We start from the raw sequence: 18,326 nt of genomic DNA, 5'->3' as shown, positions 1-18,326 counted from the left end.
CCATGGCAGAACCTCCATCTATCTGTTGCTGTTTTTAAATTAAAGGTTCAATGCGGGCAGATCAAGTCGACTCAGAAATGTGCCACATTAAATGATTCTTGTGAGAATACGCTCAGTGAAAAGGTATGATAAACTTCAGCATACACCTTTCGGGTCTATAGGTTTTGTTTGTCCTTTAATGTCTTGATGTTACTTATTCTTTATTATATACATTACTTTTGGGAAAATTGTTAACAAGAACTGGAAAAAAAACACCTCTAACTATCACTAAAGTTTGTTTTCTGGTTGTTACAGGGTTTCATTTTTTCCTATAAATACCAAATATTGCTCTCATTGTTTAATATAAGCCTCATATAAACATTTAAAATTTGACATTTTGATAACAGATTTATTGCGCAAAGGCTTTGAGTGTGACTTACCTGAAATAAGAGCAGGTCAGTTAGCTTTATCTTTTTTTGTCAAGTTGTCTTTTTAACCTTAAATACTATAAATAAAGGTTATGAACCTGACTTCTTCCTGTTTTAAACAGTCTGTTGATTTAACTCACCGTTGGGGTCTTCCCAGTCCTTGTACCTCTTCTTGTACTGCGTCAGTCTGTCGTCAGTCTGGGCGCCCATCGGCTTGGCGAGGTTACGGAACGTCTTGGGGTTGTTCAGATCCAGTTCCTGATTAATAATGTGAAGAAAACAGGATTAAAATGGAGAACAGGCGTTTATTTTTCTTGTGATTTACATTCTTAATCGCCACTGATGTCCCAAAATCTGCAATCACCTCTGAGTCGAAGTCGGCGAGGATCCAGGGGAAGACGGGATATTGCATCAGGTCGTTGTAGGACCGTCCTGCCAGCGTGTTGAGATGCATCAGGTACTGGAAATTACTGATCTCTCCTCGCTGGAAAACAGACGGCAAACAAAACATTTAGGCTTAGAGACACTTTTAGTGCAACACATCTGTACTTTGAGTTGTTAAACTGAGCAGCAGAGTTGAAACCAGCGAGTCTGGGTTCTTACCTCCCATCTCTGAGTCACCGACTTTTCACCGACCAGCGTGCTGAGGAGCCCCGATCTGACAAACATCACAACACAGAGGAGGTTTAGTTAAAACAGCTCAGCACTTTGCTTTACAGTCACAAAGCAACTGCTGCATATATGATATGTAAGACGGTGCAAAACCAAATTACTATTTTTCTTTCTTTTCTTTTCTAGGTCATTGACTTGATTAATCACTACAAAAGCTCCAAACCATTATTTAGAAAAAATACATTCAAAATAAAGATTAAAATCCAGATCAAATATGCAAACTTATCTGCACATAAATCACTTCACTCTTAACAGGGTCAAACATTTATGTCGGGGACAGAGAGCTCTGTTAGTGCCGTAAGATGGAGGAGGTGTTACCCTTGTTCCACGCTGGTGTTGGGCCTCTGGCCTGAAACCGACTCTGAGCTGTCAGCCAGTGAAGGCACCACCGCCAAGAACCTGCAGGGAGTAAACGAGAAAATCAGCAAAAAAATGTAAAAAATTTCATGTGGCTTAATTACATTTCACACGTGTAACCTGATAAAGATGACTGGTGTTACAGTGATTTACTCAGAGTAGAAATACTCTGATGTGATGCTTTATGAGAGGCACACAGCAAAGGGACGCGGGTCAGAATCAAACCCGGACTGCAGCCTTTATGGACCGCACACTTTACCAGGTGAGCTAGAGGTTGCCCCAGTAGTGATAGTTTTGTGCTGAAATGTGCAAAATTGTCTAAGGTAAATGCAAAGACTTACAGCATGAATCAATAAAAGAAAATATGCAATATAACCCAATAAAACAGAGATATGGTACGTTATATAAATCTAATCACCCAGTTACTATATAATCTAAAACTTCACTGTGTCTGAAGTATATAGTACGAGTCATCTCTGAGGGTTAAAAGGATGACAAAAACTTTTTATCAAAAGCTTTTTGAAAATATATTTCCTTACTAAAATGGAGCAGCAGCGGTAGTTCAGCAGCATGTTGTCCATGCTTCGTGCATTTCTTTGTTTTCAGTACCTTTGATAAACTTTGTTGCGGACTCCTTTCTGGAACGCTAACAGGTAGTTTCTCCCATCTGCTGAGAAGACTTCCACTGCCATCGGCTGAAAGGTGATGACATACAGGACATTTAATCATCAATAACACACAAAAATACAAGAGGTGAAGTGTTAATTCTGTCAAACCCCAAACATGTTAAGCTACACTACAAATATAAATGTTTTAACTTAAATATTGTGTTTATTGGTGCTGCAGTATGTGTGTAATGTGTAATATGTGCATGCTGACCTGCAGCAGGTAGCGTCTCTTGTGCACCTCCTTGATGTCCTCGTAGGCGAAGATGCTGCAGGTTCTCTTCAGTTGGCTCTGTCCCTGTCTCGCTCCTCTGGGGATGATCGCCTCGTGCAAACTGGACACAGATGACAGACAGGGATGCATCACATTTTACCCATGAAGCACTTTTCTCTACAAAATTTTAAAGTGGAAACAGACAACGTTATAACTTTTATTCCCCGCCGTTTCTAAGTGGTATTATTGTCGGCGTCATTGTCACAAAGAGAACCGGATAGCTTTCCGTTTTTCTCAGAGCCTGGCAAATAATCACACCTATATCTGGGTTACTGAGGTGTCAAAAAACACCCCTTTTTTATTATCTTGCGTGAATGTGTCCCTTTTTTAATCATTCATCTCTAAAGTTGTTTATGCTGGTCCTTGAATGCAACCCTAAGAAGTTTGAGTCATGGCGTGGATAATTTATCAGTCAGAGCTGATCAGCTCAATGGACGAGAGGAGAAGCAGCATGCAGAGACAGTGAATGCAAACTTTTAGACCAAACACAATAAAGTTTTACTATCACTTTGCCTGGTGTTCTTCTTCTCCATCGCTGAGGACAGTATGCTCAGGGCTCCCAAAATGAGTGCAATCAGTCGCAGTCAATATATTTCAGTAAAGCTAGAAAATCTATTTGTGGCGGCCCACTACAAATAAACGGATTCGTGGGAAACCCTGCATCTTATGGCCACAAGTTACAAAAATAATGCAAGATAACTGGAGAAAAAAAAGCACGAGACAAAAGGGTCAAATGATTACATTCATGAGTTAATGATGCAATAATTTCATTAATCTATTTAATGAATAATATGTAAAATACACAATTTTTTGACAATCTGTATCTATAAAAAGTTTTGTATTTTTATTTGGTATATGACAAGCATGGAAATGGTCGTTTTATTGTTTGTTTTTTTTTTTTAATTCAACTATGAGCTAATTTAGTCTTAATTTCTGTCGATGAGGACACCATGTTTTCATTGTTCAGGACTGTGTGGCTGCTGATGAGTAAAACAGTAAAACACCTGAGGGGAAACACAATGAAATCAAAGCAGCATCTGCTGGTTATTTTCACGTCGTGTCTCAGAGGAACAGACAGAGCGAGATCCCTAAAAAAAGATAAATATGTCATATCTCTGCTGAGTTTTACAACGCATGCTCTGTCAGCGGCATTACATCATTCCAGCAGCAGAAAACTCCCACTGCAGCGTCCCGAAGAATGATGTCATCTTTTTAATTTTGGGAAAGAGTACAGTCAGTGTGTCATCTGTCAGCTGCAGCTTCAGGATTAATCATGCAGCTGCTCTAAATCCTGATTCTTCTGCAGGTGTTTGGATCGTGATGTAAAGTGATACAGAAACCTGGACTTACTTGGGGGGCAGCGTGTCAATGTCCCTGATCTCCCTGGAGACGGTCATGGTGTAGCCGTCAATGACATAGAAGTGCTCTTTCCCAAAAAGCAGCAGGCCCTCGCTGGTGTCCAGACCCTGAACGCGGGCACAGCGGTACATGTGCTGAATCTGGAAGAGTGAGTATAAGAGAAAATAAAAAAATGTTAATGTTAATGTTAATTACCAAAAGTTGAGAGAAAGCAGTTTTAATGAAAAGTTCTAGGCTTAAATTCCTGCAGGCAAAAACAAATTCGTTGAAGAACGAATAAATGAGTGAGGAGATGATCTTTCCTCACACTCAGAAACTGCTGGTGAAAATGGCCTCGAGCAAATGACGTAATCCCAATGTGTTGAGCTGCTCACCAGAAAGACTACAGCAATAAAAAGACTACAGCAGCTGCAAAAACTTAGTGTGAAGCTGTGCCGATTTTAGGATACAGTTTCCATATATTTAGCTTTATTCTAAGACGCTGGCACTAGCATTTCCTCAATTTTCCTTCATATTGAGAAATTAATCTTAAATATTGTATCTAGACAGATGTGCTTGTTTTCAGTCTGGCCGCATTAGTTTTCACACATCTGTGGTTGTCTTACATGTTACAAAAAAATCCTGTTCTGTTGGTAGATAATTTTGCTAATTTTCAGTAATATTTTCCCATTTTATTATTTTTTTAAATTGTTTTTAGAGTGAAAAAAACAGAACTTCATCGCCTGACCCAAACATCTTTTTTTTCTTCACTTAGTAAAAATGTCAGCAGCAGGACAGCGTGCAGGAGTTTCTCGCTTTGAAGCGAGCATAATAGAAAAAAAAAAGGAAAACAAACAAATAAATAAGATTAGATAAAAACAAATTAAAACAAAGTAACTAAAAAACAGTCATATTCTAAATAATAACCTTTGAACATGAAGACAAACATAACATTAAAAATTACCTGCACAGATTAACTTAATACATTTTCTCTACCATAAAAGATAAAATAATTATATTAAAAAAGTACTGTATTTACCAGTGAATAATGAGTTTAGCCTCTAGCAGTTATGAAAATGGAGCAGGAAACATGATTCAATTATGTTTGTGTGTCCTTTCCTGACCTTCTCTCCCTCCTCCAGGAGGCGCAGCAGGGACGTGTTGTCGGTCCTCTGCTCCTCCTCGGGGCCTCCTGACTCCAGCAGCTGCTCCTGGAGCTGCTCCTGACTGTCCTCGTCTGCCCCGTCCGCTGTGGACCGAGACCTCTTCAGAGGAGCCTTCACCAGACCTGGAGAACACGGTAACACGCAACAGGTTAAATAATTCAAGTAACATTCTGAGAGGAAGAAGAAGTCTGGACTAAAAAACAGAAAAGGAAAACAAGTTGTGCTTTCCTAATAACAGTTTGAAGTCATAAAAAAGTCCTTCATGTACCTTTGACTCTTGCGATGGTGTCCTCTCCGTGCTCGGGCTCATGCTGTGTGGTCTCTCCCTCTGTGCTGTGCTCCACAGAGTGCTGGTACATGCCGGGGTTTCCAGACAGCAAACGCACGTAGTACTCCTTACTGTCGTAGCTGATGGCTCGCCGGTAACGGAGAGGCTTCTGCAGGAGGGTGATAAAAAAGAAGAAGGTGAATTCGTTGTAGCATACAGGGAAAAAAATAGTTTGCATTGTGTGTTTGTGGAACAAATGACTCCATCATGGAGAAATCACTACCTTTATCTCAGTAAGCTGACATAAGTTTGGAGCATTTTTCAGCATTTTATCATTTGGAAAATATTTCCAAAGTTTCTCTTTCTGAGCAACAGGGAGAGACTAATGCACACTTTTATAACGAGCAGGTGAGGCTACTGTCACGCTCTTTCTGGTCTGCCAAAGAATGCAACTAATTCAGAAGTGTGCAGAAGTCTGAGACCAGAAGGAGAGCTCACATTATTTTAAAAACTTCACACTGTCTGCCTGTTAGTTTTCACAGCAATTTTAATTATTTATTAGTTTAAAAGGTGCTGCATGGCCTTGCATGAGACGATTTGTCAGAGATTATTTTAGTTCATGAACCAGGAAGGCCCCTCAGATCCTCCAACTCTTCTTTTTTAGCTGTTCCACAGAGGAGAACTAAAACATTTGGTGATTCTGCTTTTGGCCATTAAGCTCCAAAATGCTGCAACAGCCTGCCGGAGGATGTGAGAGAAATACTGATACTGTAAATGCATGCGCTAATTTTGGTGGGAAAGCAGTATTTGGGATACAACTTCAGAGTCACAGCAAAACAGAAGCACTGGGCGAGCTGAACTTCTTCATGTTCACATGCAAGTGTGCAAAAAACTTTACATATTAAAAACAGCTCAGAGAAATTTCCAGTTGCTTAAATTTGGCAAAAAAGTGTCAAATTTACCACAAACACCTTTTACACATAACAACACAAGATGAGTTTTAAACAGGAAAACCTTCAACCCCACAGCAAGTCCGAGTTTTTACTGCACGTCTTCTGAACCAGCAGAATCAGGCTTCATATCAAAACTGTCAACTCAGAGCTGCAACAGCTCTCAAAGCACATTTGTTACTGTCATGCAGTCACTCCAGGCATCAGCAGGAGCTCAGTGATTTATCCTGTGGACTTCAGGAGGGTACCTGGGCTCGGTCAAGGACCCCAGCCAGAGCTGAGGGTACCAGGGGCACCAGAGGGGGAGAGGAGGGCTGGAGGATGTGGAAAAGAGGGAGGATGAGGGTGCATAAGTAGAAACCTGTCAACGTGTTTGAAATGTCTGTGCAGTAGAGATAAACTCCTCAAAGGCCAGGGACACTGCAGTCTGCTTCCATGTATATTCTTTTTGGGGGGAATTCTTAAAAAGAACCATCTAAATAATATATGTTCATATCTTCTATTTTCTTTTATTTTTTTTATTACCCCATCCCCTTTATTTATTTTTCCCACCTTTTCTATTTTTTATTTTATTTATGTTTTTATTTCATTTCTTTATTTATCAATTAATTCATTAATTTTCCCTTTTTACATGATTAAAAGGTTCATTTGGTTGTGTATATAGTTTTTGTACATTCACATAAACCAAGAAAGAAATTCTATTATTAAAATCAAAAGAGAATTATAATATTAAAAAGAAATTAAAGGTTCATATTAACAAATGAAGCTTGTGTGGTGCAGAATTTTAACTTTGTTCAACAAATACTGCCATCGACACTTTAAGCAAGGCAGGAAAACCTCAGCTGATGAGCTGAAATATTGGAGGACCGTATCAGGCAAATGGTGAGCAACGATATTCGGCTGCAAGTGTTTGACTTTGTCGGACAGCCTGCGAGAACTCCCCGGGCATGTCTAAATTATGCATTATGATTAAGCCGGGGGGACTTTGGATTTAATTATAGTGGGTCGATTTAAGGGGCCATGAGCCAGAAATTTGTCCCAGAAGGGATCTGAAGAATCTCGTGAACTAATGGCCAATTTTACGGAGCAAGGTTACATCATGTGATCAGCGCAGGGTCACGGGGTGACGGCCAGAGCGGTGAGATTTTCTTCAGTCACTTTTGGCTGCTTGTTTTTGAGTAAAATCACCATCTTCATGCTCAAAATGTAAAAATGGGGTGACGAATTGTGTTTGAAGAGCCTGACTTTAATGGAAAGCTAAAAGGACGTGCCTGTGAGCCGTCTCTTTGTATCGTCCCGACCGAATAAATCATTGTGGAGTGAGGAGAGGCGCCCGCTGGCAAACTGAGAGGAGGATTATTTGTAGAGCAAACAAAGCTAAATGTGTCCCCGGCGGTGCCAGGAAAAGAGAGCCGCCGGCTGTTGATGTCACTTCCTCACATGACACCGCCGAGTTCGTCTGAGAGCAGCTCTATTTCAGGAGAGCTGTTCTTACCAGCTCACGACTCTGCGGGGGACCGGTCAAAGTTAGGGGCACAATACAGGAAATATTTCTAAAAAAAATAATTTATTTTTAGTGCTTTTTTAGTGTGGGATCTAATATTTGCAGTCAAGGCTAGTGAGTGTTTTACATACAGACGTTTGTGCCAGTATATATTCATTATTTCACACATCACAGTTTATTTGCTTTATAGGCTAAATTTTGTTTTAAAAATCTTTGTCATCTCCTTTTGCAATTTTTTGTTGGTGTAAATCTTCTGGCTGTATAAATAAATGTATAAATATATATATATGTATATCACAATAAAAAATGAAAAAAAAATAGTGTTGTTGTGTTTTGCTGTTGAAAATATTCATAAAGTGGAGAAACAGATAATAACCGAAAGGTGAAAAATGATAACCACATTGTCTTTTATAACAAGCGGAGCAGAAAAGAAGCAGTTCAGTTTCATGTTTTTCCAGAAAGAAATATTCACTGAGTCCCTTCGTGTCAGCTGAGAGTGCTGTAGGGGATCATGGGAACGTTATAATCCTGATTTAAAGCTGAATACCTGCGCCGAGTTGGTGTTTGGCTCCATCTCTGGGATGTACGGGTAGTGGATATAGAACATGTCGTTGCGGACCATCTTCTTCCTCATCCTGCAGGGCCCCTCCGTCATCTCCAGCACAAATTTGTCCAGGTGGGAACCGATGGGGGGACCCCAGAGGCCCCGCTCACGCAGCAGCTCATATTCGATGGACGCCCACTCCTCTGTCACGTACTTGAGGGCGTTCTGCTGCCGCTGAGGGAAGGAGGCACGGATAAGATGTGAGTGGTGAGTCACTTTAAGCACTGTTGCTGTAAATTATACATGCTGTCACAACTGCTGCACCAGTTTTTATTTGGTCCACCGTCCTGCAATAACATCCTGACTGCAATGTTACGCAACAGTCTGCTGGTTTGTCCTGCAGCCTGTTTGTCATTGTGAGTGTGCTGTAATATTGTAAAACTTCAAATAAAAGCCTGTCTCAGTTAAACTCCCAGTCTGGCTGTCACACGGTTCATTTTTATAAAAATTCTTTGGATTTATAAAAGTGTGTTGTTGGCTTCCTGCTGGAGTTTATGTTAGTCAGCTGCTTCAATCAAGCATACAATTATGCATATGTGTTTAACTTTATAAAAATATGGACATACAACACACATGGTTAGCTTGATAAGATTCTCACAGTTCACCATGTGCACCAAAGAACCGGCATAATAAAAAAGAGAGAAGCAAACAGCTTGAGTTCTTTGTGCACCCACTGTGCTTGGAAAAAAATTGAGTTATGTTTGTTTAATTCTCTTCATGAAATAACGACAAAAGTGCTTTACCTCTTGATGTTCTTTGTACTGCATGGCCACCAGGTCGCGAACAACGGCGATGTGTGTGAACATCCACTGAAACGTCTCCTGTTAGACACAAAATCAAGATCGTAACAGAGCTGATGAAAAGCCATTAGACACCCGGGGCCGAGACGAATAAACACCACAAAAATGCAACACTCATCCGTGAATCTTTTGCATTAAAACTTTTCATACCAGCAGTGATGTGACTTTGAAACAGTTGCAACATTTGATCAAAACGTTGTGATGTGAGTTTGTGACAGTTACTGCGTTCCTGTCGGCCCAGAGCAGCGTCTCCGATAACATGTTTTATTTATATTATCAATGATAAATGTGTGCACCCAACACATGTTGAGTGTGGTGATAATGCCACATTACTCCCTTTTTTACCCTATTACCCGTGAAATTTAGAGTTGACAATATGATTTTTTGTTCTTAAAGCTCGCTCCAGTATACCTCACTGCTCTCTTACAGCACTGAGGCTGTCTGAGAAGCTGCTGATTTCCATCCCAGATAGTCACTGTAGCCGGAGCCAAAATGTGAAACTGTCTCCTTCTAAAATGTCCAATCAGTCTCCACCATCAAATGTCTTAATCTACATTAAAAAAAAGTTTTCTTTTGCTTTCTATGTGTTTTTATTTTATTTTATAAAACTGTGTAAAACCCAGACAAGTAGACAAGAAATCTCAATGATTTTTTTTTGTCATGGCCTTCGTGTCACGTGTGAATTATCTGTAACGTTTCCTTTTACTGTGCGAAGCACTTTGGTTAACTGCTGGTTATTTTTAAATTATACTGTATAAATAAACTGACTTGACTTGACACCTCTATTAGCAATGCAAAAGCTCAGAAAAAGAAATTCAGTCATTTGGTGAAAAGTACTAATGGTAAAAAAAAAACCAAAACGTAAAAATAAATATATTGATGTGCGAATTGATCAAACAAACAAAAAAAAAAGGTGTGTAAAGGCCTTTACACACACACTGTGTATGTATACATCTCCTACAGCTGTGCAGTGAGTGTCAGGTGTGTGTGTGTGTGTGTGTGTGTGTGTGTGTGTGTGTGTGTGTGTGTGTACCTGTGCAGACAGGCTGTTTTTATTCAGGCTGTTCTCCTTCTTGTTGCGGCGGACGCCTGTCAGCTTGGAGAGGCCGAAGCCGCTGCTGACTCTGGACAGTTTGGACTGAGTCGCCGGCGCCACTGCTTCACCGCGACTGATACACTTCTTCTCGTGGACTGCACATCAGAGAGAAAAACACACACACTCACATGAGGGAAGTTATATATTTAGTCTTACTACTAAGGAGAAAGTCCCTCCGATTCGGGAAACTCTTTTTTTTCATTTCTTGACCAGGTTTTGCAAATTTACCTCGAACAATATCTGGCTACCTGCCAAAGTGTCTGGTTCAGCAGACTGAGTCAAAACTTTAGCAGGAGGCTGATTGTATTTCAGCACTCTGCTTACGTTAGCAAAAGTTCGTAATGAGCAAGACAGAGAAAGAGAGAGAGAGAGAGAGAACCAGCAGGAGAGAGCGCAGATCAGCAGTAATCGGCCCTTTTGGCAGAATTTGAGTGTTTCATTTGCACAACAACAAGGGGAGCTCCAAAACAGTTCATCTAGTTATGTAAAGCTGGATAAAACACTCACTCCCAAGGAAAACAGACCGCAAATCCAACACGGACATGACTCAGGAGATGATCTGCTAAGTCTGAGTGTGTGTGTGTGTGTGTGTGTGTGTGTGTGTGTGTGTGTGTGTGTGTGTGTGTGCGTGTGTGCGCGCGGCTCACCCAGGTGGTTCTGCCAGCTCTTCAGTGCCGGCTCCTCCAACGCGGGCCGGGCCGTGACGATGTCCACGTGGCCTCTGTCGTTGCAGGGCAGAGACACTTTAAATATGTCCTCCAGCATCTGACGCTTGCTGTGCATCAGCTCCGTCCACACCCGGTTCACCGCCTTCAGCAGCAGCTGCCGCCCTGCGGAGGGACGACAACCATCATCTCGTTATAAGCACATCTTCGTTTTACTGACATCACAGCACAGCGCTGTTGTGAGGCTGTTTTATACATCTATTATACCTTTATAATACCTGACATATTTCTTCCTTCTACCTCCTGGTTTCCAAAACTCCTCATTTCTTCATGCAAACACCCTAAAACACTTGTTCCAAGACAAGCACTGAAGATTTTATATATTCATTTAATATTTCATATCTCACACCGTCTTAATATCTGACACTCATCACAATCTTTCTGCATCCTAGTTTTCAAAACAACTAATTCCTTTATGCAAATGCCCGCAAAAACAATGAAAAACACATATTTGTACCCCAAAACATGATAACAAGTATTAATTTTCAGTAAGTGTTAAAACCTTGCAACTATTATATGAGGGTAGATTGAATTTGTCGCAGTATTACACGCAAAATCCAGTCATGTCGAGTGCGATTGCTTAAAATCAAAAATGTTATAACATATTTTTAATTATGTCTTTTTTAAACTTATTTATTATTTATTTAACTTCATCTCTGTTGTTTATTTATTTACTTACTTATTATTACCAGTATTACTTACTTTTTTTAACTCAATTTCTATTATCATCCCTGCCATTTTCTATTTTATTCCGTTTTTAATCTATTTATTTTTATGTCTATGATTCATTTATTACTCATTTTAACATTTATTGTCATTATTATTATTGTCATTCTTTTTTTTTTAAACCAAATTTCTATTATCCCTCTTGCCATTTCTCAATTTACTTTGTTTTATCTTTCTTTATTTTTACGTCTATGGTTTATTTATTCATTTTTATATTTATTGTTATTATTATGAGAAGTAACAGTAGTAGTAGAAGTAGGAGAAGTAGTATTTTTAATTAAGTCTCTTTTTACTTCATTTTTATTATCACTATTACCATCTCTATATCTATTTGTCTGAATATGGAATTGAAACTCAGACATTTAACTTTTGATACATGTATGACCTGAAGAACAGAAAAGTCCAAAAACCTCATTTTCTCACCTGAGATTTTTGGACAAAATAATCACAACAGTCAGTGGGGTTAAACAGTCAAACACTCTCCACGCACGCACACACACACACACACACACACACGTAACGGTGTCTCACCCTCGCTGACGTCGTGGCTGTGCGTCGCGTCAGCCTCGTTCTCCGTGGGCATCATGACATGCCAGGTTGTCATCCTGGCCTCCGCCTCCAGACCGAAGCCCTCCACGCTGCTGCGGAGACAAACACAGAGCGACTTAGTGCCGTCCTGCCACGTTACGCCCTGAGGGGGGCGTCACAGGGACGGTGAGGCTGTTTGGCTTCTCTGCAGCAGATGAGTCCGCTCTCTGTCGTCGTACAGCGTGTCGTGTCACAGCATATTGTGTCCCCAGCATGGGAGGAAACTCGCTCTCCCCCACCTGCTGCACTTTTTGGAAACTATCAGTACTTCTGGCAGGACACACAGAAAAAGAGCTGCCACAATTTCACTCCAGTGGCGTGTAAGTGGACACGGCACAGTCTGAGTCCCAGAAAATAAACAACAAAGGTGTGAGACTCAGCAGCTCTGAAATAATCTCAGAGTTAAACCCAACAGATGGAGCCAAAAAACACTTAGTATAACTGTCAAAGTAAATTATTTAAGAAAGGTGTAAGTGAGGCTAACTAGCTCCAAAACTCCTAAATGTTTAATCTGGACTTCCTTTATGATTGTTTCACTCAGTCTCCTTTGATTTTGTATTATTTATCCTCAGAATATTGTTTTATCTTGATCAGAAACATGTCTGCAAATCCTTTATCTCATGCACTCTCATCAGTCTGTTATGAATCATTCACATTAGCGCTGGGCGATATGGGCTAAAAAATTATAATGCCATATTTTTTAGGGCTATATCTCGATCTCAATATGTGATATGACAATATTGTAGGAATGACTATTAGTACTTTGAAGTAGAACTGTCTGATAAGTTGAGAAAAGTGCATCACTTTACTATAATGCACCCTTTAAAATCAGCAAAAAAACAATTTATTCCATATCAGGACACAACAATATCCGAAACAAAGACAATATAAATATAGTCTCATATCTTACAATATCTTTATATTACTCAGCACCAATTTACATGATATTCTCATGTATTTTTAACATCAAATCAATACTATCACAGTTATTGTCAACATCAGTACATCACGACACCCGTACATTCATCAGCTAGTGATTAAAAAATTGTTTCACAAAAGTTTTACTAAAATGTCAAAATAATCAGTTTTGACTGAAATGTTCAAGATAATTTAATGACTAAAATGTGAAGAATTTAAAGACATAAAAAAAGGTTCAAATTTTCTTGACAAAGAGAATACTAAAATTGGCACTTTGTGCACACACACGAAAAAATGTACAGTACTGCCTCCACCTCAGACGTGCCTTACAAAAGCTTACCTCCCGCTGTGCAGACAGATGAAGCAGTGAGCCAGACAGGCCACAAAGTCCTGGTCGTGGTTTCCCGGCCCGAGCACCAGGTTGCGGTTGACGGTCAGGACCCGCAGAGCGTCCAGCAGGGCCACCTGCTGAGCCACCGTCTTGTGGGGTCGACAGAGCTGGTAGAGCACGGTCCGGTTCAGACAGTGGTAGATGGTGTCGAGGGACAGACCCTGGGAGCGTCTCTTGGACTGGAGGAGACGGAGGAAAACAAACAGGTGGAGGAGGTTTAGAGGGAAAGAGAGATGTCGGTTCTTGTGACACTGCTGCGCTCTGGATACGGTTAAAGCTGCTGTGGAAATATTTCTGTAGAAAGAAGATTTGTTTGAGCAAGCGGGGGGCTGAACTGGGTTAAGTGGGTCTCGGGTTGTGAAAGTAGCTTTGTTATTCTAGTGTTGTTTCAGAGTCTGAGTGGAGAACTGCTGAGGGACTTCAAGTGGAAACACATTTGTAAAAATAAAATACGCTTCTTCCTGACAAGAACTGACGCTGTGGAAGTCAAAGAAGCAAACACTGAAATAACACTGCGACTATTAAAACTGTGTTTCGAGTCATTGGGCCTCATTCGCCAACATCTTCCTGAGGTTTTATTAAAATTTGTTCTTAAGAAAGGTCCTAACAATAGTCTTATTGTCTGGTTCATCATATGTTTTTAAACCTCAGAATTGTTTTGACCTCTGTTCTTATGATGATGAATCACAGGCTCTCGTAAATCGACGTGTGTGTGCCTGTTGATTCTTATTAGTATAGGTAAACACCCGAAAATTCCCATAACAGGGCATGAATCTGCAGAGCCGTGTGCAGGCACAGACTGAAAGATGAGGAAATATGGACAGAAATAATGCCTGAACAAAAGTCTGAAGCGGGCGGAGCACCAGACTCCAAAAAAAAAACAAACCCAAAAAACGCTCTAGTACACAGGAAATTAATGGGGAATTATTTAAGTTTTCTTTGGTAAAAGGAGCTGCAGGGAAGAGGCGTTACCCGCTTTTCATTGCTTTCATGTTCCCACTTTACAACGTCAAAGCACATGAACACAACAAAGTCGGAAGAACAACTTCCCAATTCGGAAACTACAACCTTTCGACATCACGTGAATGCAACATAAGAACACATCCCAAATAATAAAACATTTGTGAATGTCAGAATCTTTGTAAAAACTGCACAAGTGAGCTTTGAGAAAAATAAAATTAGGAACAGGTGATGAATGAGGCTCATTGTCCTACAACATTGATGAGTTTTGTCTTTAAGCCATTGGAAGTTACAAAGAAGTAGCAGAACTTTCTCGTTTGAGTTGCCTTTGATATGACATGAATAGTCAGACGTCAAAAACAGGATGAATAGATGAAAAGACGCGACTGAAGCACAGCTTCAAATCAACAGTGATAAAAGTCTGCATGCAGCGATAAAACCTGCGCTTTTAATACGCCACTTGACTCATAAAAAGGCTTTGGGTTTGTATTTAATGCACAGACTGTGTGGACTGGGTACTTACTGTATGTTTCAAGTCAACTGAATGAAATGAAAAGTAAATACATTCTAAGTCCTTCTGTACGCCTCAGCGTGAAGTGCACGGCCATCTGAATCACTAATCACAGCCAGACATTTCCAGGATACAAAAGGCTCATTATGGTTTGAAAAAATTAATTTCAGAGCGTAATCTCCTAATCTCCTCACTTGCACAGGCGTGTGTGCAGAAGGTGATGCAGACAAAGTAGAAAACTAAGTTCACACACATGACTTTAATTGGAAAAAGTCTCTGCGCTTAACTTAAATGATCACACATTCATGAAACCGTCCCTCAGAATTTTTCATTATGAAAAATGCCATCAATCAGTCAAAGCATAAACTTAACCATACGTGCAGTAATTCACATGTATCTAGCTCCAGATATATGACATATAGACACACTGAGAAATACACATCTGTCAGTCAGTCAGGCCCTAAATGCACTAACAGCCGTATCTAATTTTTGTGCCTTCACGGGCTAAAATGAGTGAGTGCGGTCTGCAGTCAGACGGATACTGCTTATCTAATTTAATCCTGAGCGTGGTCACATTAAGAGGAAGAAGACTCATAGAAGGACGGTTATATTTCTCCATTCAGAGCAGCAGCACACAGACGCTGTCTGCATTTTGCCGGGCGTGATAAGTTCGTCTATAATTCGACTCTGGCTCACAGCCAAACATCACTGCTGTTGAAAATGCAGTCTGGCTTCTTTACGCCTGCGGCGACACTCTGCAGGTTCAGGAGGGGAAAGTGTGAATTTCCTTGGAGAGATGCAGGATATTCCCTTTTGATTTCAGTGAAAAAGAAGTCCCTTCTATTTATTATTCCAAGTAGGAAACTTCAGCTTTACACATTTATAGAGTAACTTAACGGGATAGTTCACCCAAAAATGAAAATTCAGGTATTATCTACTCACCCTCATGCAGATGCAAAGTCGGGTGAAGTTTTGCAAACAACAAAAAACTGCCAGAGTTTCAGGGTGGAAAGGGAAAAGGTGTTGCACTTATCTCCCAAAGAATATAAGCAAATGGTGACCAGGATTCAAACATTAAAAAAATACATAATAAAACCACAAAATGTCTCCATATGAAGTAATCCAAGTGTCCTGATGCCCCGACATGCCAAGTTGTTTTGAAAAACATCCCTGCCGTCATGTTCACATATATGTGAGCTCGTGTGACACAGACGCACATCCACATGCCAGTGTTTGCATGCGACGTGGAAGCCTCCCACACACACAGCAGTTTTAAAACAGACAAAGGGACTTGTTGCTTGCTGCTGAGTCCAAAAGTCTCTCTCTCTCTGTGTGTGTGGTTTTTTTTTGGTCATTTAACCCTTTATAACCCGGATCAACATCAGTTTTGTTGTGCTGCATTGAGACACCTTCAACAAGCATTTAGACCTCTGAAACTTGACAAAAAACACGGAGAAAAGGCAACGAAAATCCTGGCAAGAGTAAAAGGTCACCATAGAATAGCCAGAAAAATAAGTGGGGGGAGGATTATTAGATGTTACCCAATAAATAGAGAAAAATGTCCAACTCAAAAAAAAACCAACTCTTATTATTATATATTTAAAATTAAGGATTATTAATCATAGGATAATACTTTTCATGTCTTTTTCATCTGTTTGTTTTTTAATTTTTGTTTTGTTTCTTATTATTTTCAGGTAATTTTCTAATTTTTTTTTAAAATTATTATTATTATTATTATTTTTAATTTTTAATTTTGGCTTATTTTTGGGGCATTTCTGGTTATGCTGCTTATTGCCTTTTTGTCATATTTTTCAAAGAAATCCAGCCAGTTTGCTCGGGTTTCAACGTATTTAATAAGAATATTCTTTTAATTAAAAAATAATAATGCATATGAAATCTGTTTATCATTGGGTTTAATCTGTCAGTTCTGGACATTTCATGAATTTTTAAGGTGGTCGGGTTTGTACCTGTCCGATGAGCTGCACGATAAAGTCCACCACCAGCTTGGAGTCCTTGTTGAACATGCCCTGCCACAGCTTGTCCACCACCCGCTGGGTGAAGTAGAAGACGTTGTTGACCAAAATCTGATAACTTCCTCCGCTGCTGAGGGGCAGAGAGGCGTCTTCACCTGAACGGAGAGAAGCAGCAACAGAAGCCATGAGTAAACATTACATAACACAGTAAACATTATATATAAATAATAACTTAGTATCTCCAAACAATGAGAAGCTTTCTCCAAATAATGAGTTATCTCTAAAAATGGCTTAGTATTTCCAAATGATTAACTCAAAATAATGAGAAACATACTCAAAATTATGACTTGGTATCTCAAAATAATGAGAAATGTTTAAAATATAATGATTTGGTACCTCAAATGAGAAACTTTCTCAAAGTATATGTAACTTTTTTAAAATAACAAGAAACTCTCAAAATTATGACTTAATATCACAAAGAAAAGATAAACTTAAATGATGACATGGTATCTCAAAATAATTAGAAACGTTTTCAAAATAACAAGAAACTTTCTCAAAATAACGCCCAAGTATCTCAGAACAATGAGAAATATTTTCAAAATAATTGAGTTAATATCTTAAAATTATGGAATAAAATCTCAAAACAAAGAGAGGCTTTCTCAAAATAGTGACTTAGTATCATTTCTCATTTCCCACCATGTCATTGTTTGTTACATTTTGAAATAAGTTTCTTATTAAAATGACTTACAGGATCTTTTATGGACTTCCATAGTATTTTAAGTACAGTATTTTGAGAATAATATCCTCCCATCAGGATAGAGACTTTTATCTTTAGCGACAGAAATGGTTTTACAAATTAAACAACAGCGTGTTGACAGTAGTATGGGCTGTGTTGTTGTTTTTTAAAATCCTGTTATAAATTATTGACTAAAAGCTTAAACTTAGGTCGCTAGCTCAGATAAATTCAAAGATGAGATCATCGTCTTATAATTTATGTTTTGGGAAAAAAACAGACTGCAGCCTATAAACTAAATATAAATCGAGCAGCCAAGTGAAAAGCTGAAGGCACTTGCAGTTTTCTGGGCTTCAGACTGTGATTTGCTGAGTCATGATGCAGCCATCAGACCGTCTCATAGAGCCAGCTAAGAAATTGGTCCAAGCTGTCCCGCAGCATGCTGCTAATCCGGGCCATTTCCTGCCTCATCATCAGCTATTTTTGTCAAAAGCCTCCGGCCAAATTCTGTTCAATGAAATGGAGGGTTTGTTGTATTTACCAGCTACTTTGGCAACAGCATCAACATCAGTCAGCTGCATGAGGACATAATTTGGAGGCTATATTTATCATAAACCTATAGATTACTGGGGTTTACAGGTGTTGCAGGTAATAACAAACTGAGACAGGCTGGGTCCCTCTGTAAGGGGGACTGAGGACT

The 18,326-nt window shown here is 39.6% G+C and overlaps 1 protein-coding gene across 1 annotated transcript in view; it reads right to left on the bottom strand.

Moving 5' to 3' along the window:
• wdfy3 (WD repeat and FYVE domain containing 3) overlaps nt 1-18,326 on the bottom strand; it is a 125,606-nt gene that overhangs the window by 15,479 nt on the left and 91,801 nt on the right. Inside the window, 16 exon segments of the mRNA XM_042488045.1 lie at nt 548-665; nt 772-891; nt 1,011-1,065; nt 1,398-1,478; nt 2,046-2,131; nt 2,316-2,436; nt 3,726-3,874; nt 4,838-5,001; nt 5,148-5,316; nt 8,149-8,379; nt 8,949-9,026; nt 10,039-10,196; nt 10,749-10,931; nt 12,084-12,193; nt 13,399-13,628; nt 16,888-17,048. Of these exon segments, the coding sequence (XP_042343979.1) occupies nt 548-665; nt 772-891; nt 1,011-1,065; nt 1,398-1,478; nt 2,046-2,131; nt 2,316-2,436; nt 3,726-3,874; nt 4,838-5,001; nt 5,148-5,316; nt 8,149-8,379; nt 8,949-9,026; nt 10,039-10,196; nt 10,749-10,931; nt 12,084-12,193; nt 13,399-13,628; nt 16,888-17,048 (2,214 nt within the window).

The sequence above is a fragment of the Plectropomus leopardus genome, chromosome 6 (assembly GCF_008729295.1).
Source record: "Plectropomus leopardus isolate mb chromosome 6, YSFRI_Pleo_2.0, whole genome shotgun sequence".
NCBI classification, from domain to species: domain Eukaryota; kingdom Metazoa; phylum Chordata; class Actinopteri; order Perciformes; family Serranidae; genus Plectropomus; species Plectropomus leopardus.
The sequence above is the reverse complement of the archived record's forward strand: the minus strand, read 5'-3'. Positions and strand labels throughout refer to the sequence as shown.